Consider the following 14,056-nt stretch of genomic DNA (forward strand, 5'->3'; position numbering starts at 1 on the left):
TTGCAGGCTCCTGGTCCTTCTCCTCCACCTCGTCAACCTGAGGTGCACCTGTGATCCCTCTTGCAAGGCCTGGGCCCTCATGATGGCCAGGTTGTGCAGCATGCAGCACACCACAATGAGTGGTGAGACCTATTGAGAGGAGCATTGAAATCTGCCTTCAGAGCAGTCCAGGCATTGGAATCACTGCTTCAGCACCCTTATTGTCTGCTCTATGATGTTGCAGGTGGCGGTATGGCTCTTATTGTAGCGTTACTCCGGCTCTGTGGTGGGGTTGCAGAGGGGAGGTCATTAGCCAGGTGGCCAGGCCGTATCCCTTGTCCCAGAGCAGCCAGCCTCGGCCTTGCTGTGGGGGCTGATACAGTCGAGGCACAATGCTCTCCCGCAGGATAAAGGCATCGTGTGAACTTCCAGGATAGTGGGCATTGACTGCAAGAAGTGCTGCATGTGGTCGCACACCAGCTGCATATTTAGGGAGTGATATCCCTTTCGGTTTCTGAATACCTCTGCATTCTGGAATGGTGCTTGCAAGGCCACGTGCATGCAGTCAATTGCTCCTTGGGCCCTCTGGAAGCCCACTATCCTGGCAAACCCACATGCGTGCTCATCCTCTTTCTCCCTGGTCATCGGGAAGGTAATGATATTCATTTGAAGGGTGTAGAGAGCCTATGTGATATCGCGGATGCAGCAATGTGCTGCAAATTGTGAGACACTGCACATGTCCCCTGATCCAGCCTGGAAGGAGCCGGAGACATAGAAGGTGAGTGCAGTCCTGGTGCCCAATTGAGGCTGCAGGTCTTCCTGCAGGAGATGGCATATCTCTTTAATGACCTCCCTTCTGACACATGCCTTTGTTAGCTCCAGATTATTCTAATGCTCTCCTTGCCAGCCTCCCATCTTCCATAAACTTGAGCTCATGCAAAACACTGCTGCGCGTGTCCTAACTCACATCTGGTCCCGTTCACCAGTCACCTGTGTGCTTCTGGTCCGGCAAAAGCAAGGAAGTTATAATGAACCTTCATAAAAACATTCACCTTCATAAAACACTGGTTCAGCCTCAATTGGAGCATTGTGTCCAATTCTGGGCACCGTACTTTCGGAAAGATGTGAAGGCCTTAGAGAGGGTGCAGAAAAGATTTACGAGAATAGTTCCAGGGATGAAGCCCAGAATCCCATATGCTTTTTTTAACCGCTTTCTCAACCTGTTCTGCCACCTGCAACAATTTGTGCCCAGGGCTTCCTGTCCATACAACCCCTTTAGAATTGTACACTTTAATTTAGATTGCCTCTCCTCGTTCTTCCTCCGTTCATCTGCCCTAATTTCTCCTTATGTGGCTACGTGTTGACTATTGACTGATTTACGCTCCTGTGAAGCGCCTTGAGACGTTTTACTACGTTAAAGGCGTTGTATCAATACAAGTTGTTGAGTGAAGATGAGCTGAAAGGCCCTCACACAGCTGTGTGTTGAACGATACAAACCTTGCTTTGTACCAGCAGCAGCAGGCTTTGAGTGACAGGGAGATGCAGGACGGATGGACCAATGGGCGGCGGGGGGCGGGCGTGTCCGCTGACAGACGCTGTTAATAAAGTTGCGCCGGTTTACAACCTTCTTTTGCCAAGATGGCGGACTACGACCTGACGATGCGGATCGCCAATTTCTTGGACCGGCACCTGGTTTTCCCGCTGCTCGAGTTCCTGTCGGTTAAAGAGGTAATGGAGGGGCCCTCCGCCCCGTACAGAACCGCCTCTCGGGGGCCTGCACCGGCCCCTCACCGTGTCCCAGGGCCTGTCGGCGGCCGCACGTGAAGTGGGCCTCCTGGGCCTGGATTGAGCGCTTACCTTCAGCCCGTGGCTTTGTGGAAAGCCCTGGGGTGAGGTTCTGCCTCTCTCGCCGAGATCAGTCTACCCGGGAGCAGCGTTTCCAATCTTCCCTCCGCTCCACCCCGTGACCCGCACTGGAGTGAAGGCATCGACTGTGTTTGGGAGACATTTTATTGCAGCTTCTTCCCCCATTCATCGCCCACTCAATTTTCGCACAGCAAGATCCCGCAAACAGCAATTTGATAACCACATAATGTGTTTTATTAATGTTGTTTGAGGGATAAATATGGACATGGCACAGGGAAGAACTCTCCTGCGCTTCAAATAGTGTCATTTTAAAAACCTTAAAAGACTTGCATTTATATGGTGCCTTTTAGACCACTGGATTACCCAAAGCGTCTTTATTCACCCACTCCATGGACGAATAAAACCATAAGGGAACAATTGAGGGTAAGGAAAGAGGAAGAAATAAAGGACAGTATCCAATTAAAAATAAGGGCATACAAAGTGAGTGACCAAAACTAGTGCGAGGACAGAAGACTGGGAAGCTTTTAAAAGCCAGCAAAGAATGACTAAAAAGATGATTTAAGAAAGGAAAGATAGACTGTGAAAGTAAACTAGCACAAAATATAAAAACAGATAGCAAGAGTTTCGATAGGTATATAAAAAGGAAAAAGGTGGCTAAAGTAAATGTTGGTTCTTAGAAGATGAGAGTGGGGAATTAGTAATGGGGAACATGGAGATGGCAGAAACTCTGAACAAATATTTTGTATCTGTCTTTACAGTAGAGGACAATATTCTGACTGGATAGTCTAGGTGCTATAGGGGGAGCAACTTAACACAATCACAATCACTAAGGAGGTGGTACTTAGTAAAATAATGGGACTGAAGACAGATAAATCCTCTGGACCTGATGGCTTGCATGCTAGGTTCTTAAGAAAAGTAGCGGCAGGGATTGTGGATGCATTGGTTGTAATTTACCAAAATTCCCTGGATTCTGGTGAGGTCCCAGCAGATTGGAAAACTGCAAATGTAATGCCCCTATTAAAAAATGGAGGCAGGCAAAAAGCAGGAAACTATAGACCAGTTAGCCTAACACCTGTAGTTGGGAAAATGTTGGAGTCCATTATTAAAGAAGCAGTAGCAGGACATTTGGAAAAGCAAAATTCGGTCAGGCAGAATCAGCATGGATTTATGAAGGGGAAGTCATGTTTGACAAATTTGCTGGAGTATTTTGAAGATGTAACAAACAGGGTGAATAAAGGGGAACCAGTGGATATGGTGTATTTGGACTTCCAGAAGGCATTTGACAAGGTGCCACATAAAAGGTTCCTGCACAAGATAAAAGTTAACAGGGTTGGGGGTAATATATGAGCATGGATAGAGGATTAGCTAACTAACAGAAAAGAGAGAGTTGGGATAAATGGTTCATTCTCTGGTTGGCAAACAGTAACTAGTGGGGTGCTGCAGGGATAAGTGCTGGGACCCCAACTATTTACAATCAATATAAATGACTTGGAAGAAGGGACTGAGTGTAACGTAGCCAAGTTTGCTGACGATACAAAGATGGGAGGAAAAGCAATGTGTGAGGAGGACACACAAAATCTGCAAAAGGACATAGGCTAAGTGAGTGGGGAAAAATTTGGCAGATGGAGTATAATATTGGAAATTGTGAGCTCATGCACTTTGGCAGAAAAAAAAATCAAAGAGCAAGTTATTATTTTAATGGAGAAAGATTGCAAAGTGCTGCAGTACAGTGGGACCTGGGAGTACTTGTGCATGAAACACAAAAGGATAGTATGCAAGTACAGCAAGTGATCAGGAAGGGCAATGGAATCTTGGCCTTTATTGCAAAGGGGATGGAGTATAAAAGCAGGGAAGTCTTGCTACAGCTATATAAGGTATTGGCGAGACCACACCTGGAATACTGCGTGCAGTTTTGATTTCCATATTTACGAAAGGATATACTTGTTTTGGAGGCAGTTCAGAGAAGGTTCAATAGGTTGATTTCAGGGATGAAGGGATTGACTTATGAGGAAAGGTTGAGTAGGTTGGGCCTCTACTCATTGGAATTCAGAAGAATAACGGGTGATCTTATTGAAACATAGATTATGAGGGGGCTTGACAAGGTGGATGCAGAGAGGATGTTTCCACTGATAAGGGAGACTAGAGGGCATGATCTTAGAATAAGGGGCTGCCCATTTAAAATAGAGATGAGGAGCCTGAGGGTTGTTAATCTGTGGAATTTGCTGCCTCAGAGCTGTGGAAGCTGGGACATTGAATAAATTTAAGACAGAAATAGACAGTATCTTAAACGATAAGGGGTTATGGGGAACGGGCAGGAAGTGGAGTTGAGTCCATGATCAGATCAGCCATGATCTTATTAAATGGCGGAGCAGGCTCGAGGGGCCGTATGGCCTACTTCTGCTCCTATTTCTTATGTTCTTATTAAGTACAAAGACAGCAGGGCAGTGCATGATCTGGGAAAATATGAAGAGATTAGGAGAGAAGTCAAAAAAACAATTGGAAGGCAAAGAGGAACTATTAAATTAAATTGTCAAGGAACATAAAACAAAGTAGTAAAATATTTTATAGGCATATCAATTAAAAAAGGAAGGTTCAGATTGGAATAGGGTTGTTAAAGGATTGACCGGACAATACCACAGGTAACGATCGAGATGATAGAAATATTAAATAATTATTTTGCTTCAGTATTTACCAGGGAGATCGAACAGGTGGACATGACATTGGATGATGAGATGTGCATTTAAAATTAAAAAAAAAACTCAAGGATAAAACCCCATGGATTGAACCCACACATTTTAAAAGAATCTAGGAAAGTGATGAGTCATTTGTAGACATTTAATAATTCGTTAGAAAAAGGTGTAATGTCAAGAGGACTGGCGGATAGCTAACGTAATTTAAGAAGAGGAATAGAACATGGCCAGGGAATTGTAGACCAGTCAGCTTAACATTGGTGGTAGGAAAAATAATGGAATCCCTACAAAAGGAGAAAGTAGAAGAACATCTAGAAACCAAAAGTCATACTAAATAGTCAGCATGGATTTCGAATGGGAAAGTCTTGTTTGACCAACCTTATTGAATTTTTTGAAGAGGCAACAGAGAGAATAGACAATGATAATGCAGGATATGTAATTTATCTAGATTTTTTAAAAAGGCCTTCGATACGGTACCTCATAATAGACAGATGAGCAAGGTCAGAGAATGTGGAGTCAGGGAACAAGTAGCAGAATGGATTGCTAACTGGCTTCAAGACAAAGCAGAGAATGGGAGTAAAGGGTAGCTATTTGCAGTGGCAGAAGGTGTGTAGTGGTGTTCCACAAGGATCAGTGCTGGAATCACTGTTCACAATTTACATTAATGACAGACTTTGGAATTAAAAACACAATTTCTAAATTTGCGGATGATACCTGTTAGATCTCTTAATTTCCAATGAAATGTGAACTCCGATTGTAGTTTTAATGTAACTTTATTCTGGCAGCAGCAACAAGCTCTTGGCTTTAAGCCAGGCCTTTGTCCTTCTGAGACCACATGGCCAAAATGGCTGTTTATATACCTGATCAGTTTACAGAAAAGAACTCACCTTCTTTGACATTGGCTCAATTAATAGTCTGTTAACCTTTAATTGGCTCGCTACCCAAAGGTCCTAAAATGTCAAGTTGATTGATGACTTAATGCAACATGCTGAGTTGCACGTAGCAGCTTTGACTTGGGGTCTGTGAATTTTCACAGCCTGTCTGAATGCAGCCTGTTTGAATTCTCTATCAATCCCCCCTTTGATTCTTTCTCAAACTGAATCATAAAACATCAGCTATCACTGGTTAAACATTCTACAAAATAATTTCATACATGTTAATAGCGTTTCCTTCTAAAATTTGTTGATGTGTTTCGCCACATGTCCGGACTAGTAGCTTCCACACAAATTTACACCAACCCAAGTTCCATCGTGGCCACAATGGAAGTCTGGTTTTAGTAGGTTGATTAACCTTATTCCAATTTAATCCAAATCAATATCTTAATTCAACCAGTAAACAACCTTCCCTTAAGCATAACATACCCCTGTGCCACTGACAGACGGTCTGCTGGGACCTGCAAGGTGTCTCTCCTGCGGGGCTGCAGCTGCCTGGTCGCAACAACATTTAATCAACATAAACAAACAATATAAAAGTAAAATACTTACAACTAATAGAATTAAACTTTCCACCAATGAAGTTCCGATTGAACCTAGCCATTCAGTGGCTCCACTCCACAAAGTGAATGATGGGGGTTGCTTATATGTGCAACACTCAGTTCTGAGTAGGGCGCAAGTACCTCCCTTTTCAGAATTCCGGGAGCAGTTACTATAATTCCCTTGCGATCCTACTATTTCCCTTTGGTGCAGAGGGTCGGCTAGTAAGAAGTAGGCCTATGCCTAGAATACCTACAGTAATACAGTAAATTTATACATTTTGGCAAAAAGTAATTGTCCTTATTAGATTTCAGCTTCAGTTACGGGTGCTCGTTTAATGTGTGAAGTGTGGATCCAGGCTTTCTTTCCTTGGACTTTAACAGCTGCTTGGGTGGTCAATAACACTTGATAAGGTCCCTCCCACTTGGCACCCAAAGGTTCTTTATGCAACTTTTTCACATACACCCAGACTCCCGGGATGATGTCGTGTCCTCCTTCGGGTGGATTACCCCAAGCTGCCGATACCTGTCGGGAAACAGAACTAATAGCATTGGTTAGGTTCTGACAGTATGATAACAAAGTGTCACTCATTAAGTGAACATCAGCTTTCCGTAAATCAATAGTTCCTGGCAGCGACATGGGTCTTCCTGTTATAATTTCAAATGGGCTTAGACCTGTAGTTCTGTTCAGGGTTGCCCTAATGCTACATAGCACTATTGGTAGTGCCTGGGGCCATGGTGTTCCTTCTTGGTGCTATTTGGCAAGCCGTTGTTTGAGTTCGATTCATTTGCTCTAATTGTCCTGATGATTGTGGATGATAAGGACAGTGTAAATCCCACGTAATGTTCAGTAACCTACAGATTTCTTGGCAGACAGCACCTGTGAAGTGTGTTCCCTGATTTGAGTCAATGCTACTCGGGACTCCCCATCGGGGAATGTAATCCTTACACAAGACCTTTGCAGTGTGATTGGTTGTAGCTCTTTTAGTTGGGACAGCTTCTACCCATCTAGAGAATCTGTCGACCATGACAAGAATGTTAGTGTATCCTTGGCATAAAGGAAGAGATATATAATCAACCTGCAGATGCTGGAATGGTCAGACGGGCAGGAGGCCTCAGTTGGGGCATTACTGCGATGGGTCCAGAATTATTTTTCTGGCAGACCACACAGCGGTCTGTTACCAGCTGGGCATGTTAAATCCCCGACCCCACCAGCTTTTCTGGAACCGTGCCATCATCTGTTGTGAGGCCAAATGTCCCCACGAGTGGATCTGTTGGGCTAAAAAAGGCAGAAGCGCTTGTGGTGCGACTGGCTTGTCGGTAACTCTTTGTCTCCAGACACCATCTTCACATAGCTTAATTCCTGCCTCAATCCATGTCCATTTTTCCTCTCGGGAGCACTCGCCTTGCATTGTTTGAAGGTCTCGTGTCAGAGTCCTGATGGCTTTCAATCTGCACATCTGTGTTGGTTCTTCTGGGGGAAATGCCCTGTGAGGCGGCATCTTTAGCTGCTTCCTTGGTATGGGCCTTACACTTCAGGATTGACACTTCCTGAGGTAATTGTATGGCCTCTAGTAAGTCTCGGACTTCTTTTCCATTTCGGATAGGTGTACCAGCAGCAGTGAGGAATCCTCTTTTCCGCCATAACAGACCAAAGTCGTGAACGACTCCAAAAGCATAACGTGAATCTGTGTAGACATTAGCTGACTGTCCTTCTGCTATTCGACATGCTTTTGAAAGGCCTGTAACTCGGCCTGTTGTGCTGACGTTTCTGAGGGTAAACATACTTTTGCCTCTACCTCATATAAGGTTGTAACTGCCCATCCTGCTTTTCTGGTACCATTGTCAACAAAGGAGGAACCATCTGTAAAGAGGATGAGGTCTGGGTTGTGCAGAGGCTCCTCTGCTGCTAAGGCTGCTTCTTCTGTTTCTTTTAAAATCTCCACACAGTCATGCTCTTCACATTCTCCCCCCTCTTGCTCCCTCGATTCTGACATCGGGAGCATAGTTGTGGGATTAACCGGGCTGGCCCGGATGATATGGAAATTAGGAGCTTCCAAAACTGCTGTCCAGCGGGTCCATCTAGCTGCCGTCACTTGAGACATTCTAGTCATAGACAACAAAGCATGTACGGTGTGGGGACACTTGACAATCAGCTTTTGGTCGAGACTAGACCCGCAGTGATCATTACCGCTCGACATGTAGCTTCCATGGCCCTTGGGCAACTTCCCCATCCGAGGGCTACTGCATCCAGTTTTGCCGAATAATAGCCAATAGGTCTTTGCCGATTCCCATGTTCTTGTCAGTGTAGCTGTCATGTATCCTTCTTTCTCATGGACAAACAGGGTAAATGGCTTACCACTGTCGGGGATTCCCAGAGCCGGTGCCGAACACACAGCCTTTTTCAAACTCGGGAAGGCCTCTTGCTGTTCCTTAGTGAGGGTGATGGCTTCTTTAGAGGCACGTTTCCTCTTTAAAATATCATTCAATGGCTGAGCAAGTTGTGTGAAGGAGTCAATCCAATTTCTGTTAAAGTTACACAATCCCAAAAAAGACCGTAGTTCCTGAATAGGGTGGGTTTTTTAGCAGCCCGAATGGCTGCAGTTCTATCCTGGGTAAGTTCTCTCTTTGTGAAATCTTTTGTCCCAGGTATACACCCTCTTGGGATATTTGAGCTTTGTCGATGCTGGCTTTATGTCCTTTCAGCCAAAGGTGGTCCAGCAAAGCTCGTAAATCTTGTTCATGTTGTTCTTTTGTGTTTGAAGCTAGCAGGATATCGTCTACATATTGGATGACTGTGGATGACAGGGGAGGTAATTCTCGCAAATGGCTTTGTAAAGCCATGTGGAATACCGTAGGGGTGTTGTGGAAACCCTGCGGTAACCAGGTCCAAGTATACTGTTGTCCTTGGACCGTGAAAGCAAACCACTGTCGAACCTCCGGTGCCAGAGGCACCGACCAAAATCCATTGGCCATATCTATAACCGAGAAATATTTATGTTCCGGTTTGAGGGCATTAAAAATGGTGGAGGGATCTGCGACCAAAGGAGCTTTTTGATCAATACACTGGTTAGCTTTCCTATAATCGACAGTCAAACGCCAAGTCTCATTAGATTTCTGTACCGGCCACACGGGGCTATTGGAGGAGCTATGTGTTTTAATAAGCACCCCTTGTTTCTCCAATTGCTGAATAACCGGTAAAATTCCCGCGATGGCAGTTGGACTGATGGGATACTGTTTAGTGCATGGAGGCTTGGTCCCGGTAAATGACGCAGGCTCCATCTGGAGTAGGCCACAATCATTCTTATCTTTAGCCCATATCGGGTGTTCCTTCAATTCTTCTTTCTTCAAAGTTCTAATTGACCATGTCACCTGACCATCCTCAAAATGCAGCGATGAATCTACTTGGATTAGAACGTCCATTCCCAAAAGGGGTTGATCTACTGGGCCTATCCAGACTGGTGTGGTTATAAGTACCGGTGGTGTCCTTTTAATTTCCATTTTATGGCCCCCAACTCCATAGGCTGTACATGCCCTACCATCCAACGGCAAAGAGCCTCCATATTGTAGGGGTAAGCATGTTAATTCCGCCCCTGTGTCTAAAAGACAGTCCACATCCTTATCGCCCACCCTCAGTTATATATAGCCCATCTTCCCTTTGTTGTATTAGTCCGAGGAGGAGGGCCAGGGTGGGCTCTAATTGTTTTTTGCTATCCCAAGTAACTCCTTCTGTTGTATTGTCAGTCACTTAAATGCTTCTATGAGGTCATTATCTTGTGACAAGCCTGGTTTGTTGGCTGAATTGTATCCCTGGCTGCGTCCTCTTCCCTGGCCACGACCTTGCTGTTTTGCCCTGCACGTCTTGGCCCAGTGACCTTCTTTCCCACAATAATGACATTTTCCGGGTAATTTTCCTAATGACTGTTTATCGGAATCCTGGGATTTCCATCCCATAACCTGTACAGCTCGGACTTTAGCTCCCATATCCCGATCTAATCAGTTACATCGATCCACCTTCCCAGTCCGGTAACACTATCTTAAGCATTTTGGACAGTTCTGGCTTTAGACCTGCCACGAAAGCTGCTTTCAGGGGTCCAAACACTTGTTCATCCATTTCCCCATCCGTATTATTCATACCCCAATGTTCTAGCCACGTGCATCTAAACCGCTCGTCATACTCCAGGACCTCCTCTGTGTTCCTTTCTGTTGGCAGGCTGCAATTTTTCCCCAATCTGTCTTAGCTGGACTGAAGGCTTGCAGCCAGTGTTTAATCGCCTCCCATCCTGCGTTTAATTCTTGCTCATCCTGCCCCAAAACAACTTCTACCTTGTCGTGCAATTTGCTTCCCTGTGTTTTTGGCACCATTATGGTCAAAATTTGCACTCCATCCCAGGGATGAAGTTGGTATATTTTCTTAAGCGGTCCAATTGGTCCCACGTTTTCACTCCCCCTTTCTTTGGATTGGGCAATTCCTTGGACCATTTATCAATTTTCTCTTGGTCTGCCGGATCATGAAATAAGTATTCTGCATACACCCTTTTCCTTGTTTTTTTGGTTCCGCCCTCATCCGCAGTCTCTTCTGATTTGACTACAACCGTCTTTTTTTAAACGGGGCAAAGCGCACCCCTAATTCATCGTCATCCGACCCTGTCTCATCAGAGGATTCAGAATCCGTATCTATTCCTTGGTTGTGTCTTCAGGTTTGCGCTTTTAATTTATCCAAACATGGGTACCCTGGGAATTGACCGATACATTTTCCTTTTTCTATTACTGTCTCTTGACCAAATGATTTTTTCCATTCTTTAATTTCACCTTTAAGATCTTTAACTTCCACTTCTGATTTTTCAAGTTCAAGTCTTTTCTGTCGCAGCTGTGCACAAACAGCTTGCAATTGGTCCTTTGTACTGGTCAGTTCTCGATCATGTTGGGAATGCATTATAATTTCATTCCGCTTTCGGATTTGTCCCATAACGGCTAGGGACCATCTAGTTCGCTCTTTATTTTTCATACCGGTCGTTTTTCCCCAGACCCTTTTAATCTCGTCCAAGGACCATTGTCCTTTGGAGGTACCGTATTTTTGTTTGATCTTAATACAGGTTTTAGATAAGTTGAATTGTTGCTCTGTATTCTTTCAACTGTTCGAGGATTTCATCTATCGAAACCTCAGGTGGGGCCCACCCGCATTTAACAGTTGTAGGCAATTCTTTGCTCTTATCTCCTGCTGCCATAATACTGATTTGTTTACTGGGGTCTCGAGTCGTAGGCTTTCCAACCGATCAGTGGGTCGGTGATTAATTAACTAACACACCGCCGAAGTTAGACGTCTATGGGACCTCGAGCCGACTACCAACCGGAGGGTTCGCAAACCAGTGGCTTTCGGAATCGCGTAAAAGGGGGGGCGAATTTAGACTTTTGACAGGACTTTTATAAAGAGGCATCCTTACTTCAGTATGTAGGTCCGATGTCCAAAATTCAGTTTCTTCCCTCAGCGATCGTGTTCGTGACGCCAAAATTGTTAGATCTCTTAATTTCCAATGAAATGCGAACTCCGATTGTAGTTTTAATGTAACTTTATTCTGGCAGCAGCAATAAGCTCTTGGCTTTAAGCCAGGCCTTTGTCCTTCTGAGACCACATGGCCAAAATGGCTGTTTGTATACCTGATCAGTTTACAGAAAAGAACTCTCCTTCTTTGACCTTATTGGCTCAATTAATAATCTGTTAACTTTTAATTGGCTCGCTACCCAAAGGTCCTAAAATGTCAAGTTGATTGATAACTTAATGCAACATGCATGTAGCAGCTTTGACCTGTCTGAATGCAGCCTGTTTGAATTCTCTATCAATAACACATTTTTTTTGGGGGGGTGGGGTGGGGGGGGGTGCGGAGAAAGTGGTGGGGATAGTCAATACTGAGGAAGATTGCAACAAATTAGAGGAGAACAATAATAAACTTGCAGAATGGGCATATAATTGGAAAATGAAGTTCAACACAGATAAATGTCAGGTATTACATTTAAGGAAGAATAGGGAGGTTAATCATTACTTGGAGGGTGCAAGTCCAGGTGGGGGAGAGGAACAAGGGATCTTGGAGTACAAATCACTAAAAGTTGCGACACAGGTTCCCAAGCCATAAAAAAAGCAAACCAAGCACTAGGGTTTATTTCTAGAGCTATAGAATTGAAAAGTAGAGAAGTTATGCTAAACCTGTATCGAACCTTGGTTACACACCACACTTGGAGTACTGCATACAGTTCTGGTCGCTATGTTATAAAAAGGATGTAGAGGCACTGGATAGGGTGCAGAAAAGATTTACGAGGGTGATGCCAGAAATGCGAAAGGTATATGTATTGGGAAAGGATGAACAAGCTGTGTCTCTTTTCTTTTTCTTTTGAAAAAAGAAAGAGGAGCGACCTTTTTAAAAGTATGAAAGGTTTTGATAGTGGATAGGAGAGAATGTTTCCACTTTTGGAGAAGAGCATAACTTGAGACTATCAATATAAGATAGCCACCAAGAAATCCAATAGGAAATTCAGAAGAAACTTCTTTATGCTAGGAGTGGTGAGAATGTGGAACTCGTGACCACACGGAGTGGTTGAAGCGAATAGTATAGATGCATTTAAGAGGAGACTAGACAAGCATATGAGGGAGAAGGGAATAGAGGGTTCTGCTGATAGAAATAGATGAGGAAAGATGGGAGGAGGCTCGAGTAGAGCATAAATGCTGGTATGGACTGATTGGGCTGAATGACCTGTTTCTGTGTCATATATCCTATGTAAAGTGCTTTACAGTCAATGAAGCACTTTTGAAGTGTCATCACTGTTGTAATGTAGGAAACACAGCAGCCAATTTGAGCTCGGCAAGCTCCCACAAACAGTAATGTGATAATGACCAAATAATCACTTTGTTGCATTGATTGAGGGGTGAATATTCAAGGTCGGCCCTGCCCCTTTTTGCACATCTTCTACGCATGTGTGCTGTCACCGAGGTCCGGTCACGCATGCGCCATATCCCCATAGTTGCGGCTGCAGTGTAGCATGGGCCATGCTTTCCTGAACTTTGTAGAATAAGGCCCGTCACTAGGTCCAAGCTGGAGAGGAGAGGAGAGGAGAGGAGAGGAGAGGAGAGGAGAGGAGAGGAGAGGAGAGGAGAGGAGAGGAGAGGAGAGGAGAGGAGAATTAGAGGAATCTGAGGGTGCGGAGAGAGGAGGTCAGGGACTTGGGGGAGGGGGTAAAAGAGTGCGGAGAGCTCGGGATGGAAGATTCTGGGCGCAGAGTATGGGTCCGGAAAGAGTCGAAAGTATGACAGTAACGCAATCCGTGGCATTGCATGTCAGCGCTCCTCTCTTGGAGGTACATGGAAGCGCCGCCACAAAAAGGTGCCCGAAGATCCCGCCAACCGTGTTTTTGCCGCAGTGGGTCAAATTTGACATTTTCAAGACTGAGATTGATAGATATTTGTTAATTAAGTGTTTTAAGGAATATGGAGCAAAGGCGGATAAATGGAGTTGAGTTGCAGTTTAGACATAATCTGATTGATAAGCTCGAGGGTCTGAATGGCCGCCTCCTGTTCATAATGTTAGAACAGCTGCAGAAATAACATGCTAGTAGGTTAACCACTACAGAAAAATATATCTGACTTCTGGGGTGCATAAGTCACACATCCTTTCAGGTTGCAGGGATGTTGATAAGGCAATTAAAACATATATGACAATTGACTTTAACTAGGGGCATTGAATACAAAAACAAGGGGCTAGACTGTACACTTCACATTACCTATCTAAGGCCCGTCTATCGCCCAAAACGGACCTCTATCGCCCATTTTGAGCAAAAAGTGGAAACTAGGCCCAAAACATCGCCGGAAAAATAGGCCCCCAAGTTTCCACTTTGATCGCTCACAGAAGGCCCATCCCAAGTTTCGGCACCTAGTATGCACTTCGCTGGGCTAATGCAAGGCTCAAAAGAGTGCTCAAAAATAGTTGCTTTTTCAGGGCCTTAGAGAGGGAAATGAGAACTACGGACACCATTTTTAGCTTCTGAGGAAGGGTGGAGAATT

General features: G+C 44.6%; 1 protein-coding gene across 1 annotated transcript in view; it reads left to right on the top strand.

Annotated features, from left to right (window-relative positions):
• The first annotated feature begins 1,577 nt into the window (after positions 1–1,577).
• LOC139256197 (eukaryotic translation initiation factor 3 subunit E-A-like) overlaps positions 1,578–14,056 on the top strand; it is a 129,539-nt gene continuing 117,060 nt past the window's right edge. Inside the window, exon 1 of the mRNA XM_070874161.1 lies at positions 1,578–1,707. Coding sequence (XP_070730262.1) covers positions 1,618–1,707 — 90 coding nt within the window. The 5' untranslated portion in view covers positions 1,578–1,617. The remainder of the gene's footprint in view (positions 1,708–14,056) is intronic.

This window comes from Pristiophorus japonicus, chromosome 1 (genome assembly GCF_044704955.1).
Source record: "Pristiophorus japonicus isolate sPriJap1 chromosome 1, sPriJap1.hap1, whole genome shotgun sequence".
NCBI classification, from domain to species: Eukaryota; Metazoa; Chordata; class Chondrichthyes; family Pristiophoridae; genus Pristiophorus; species Pristiophorus japonicus.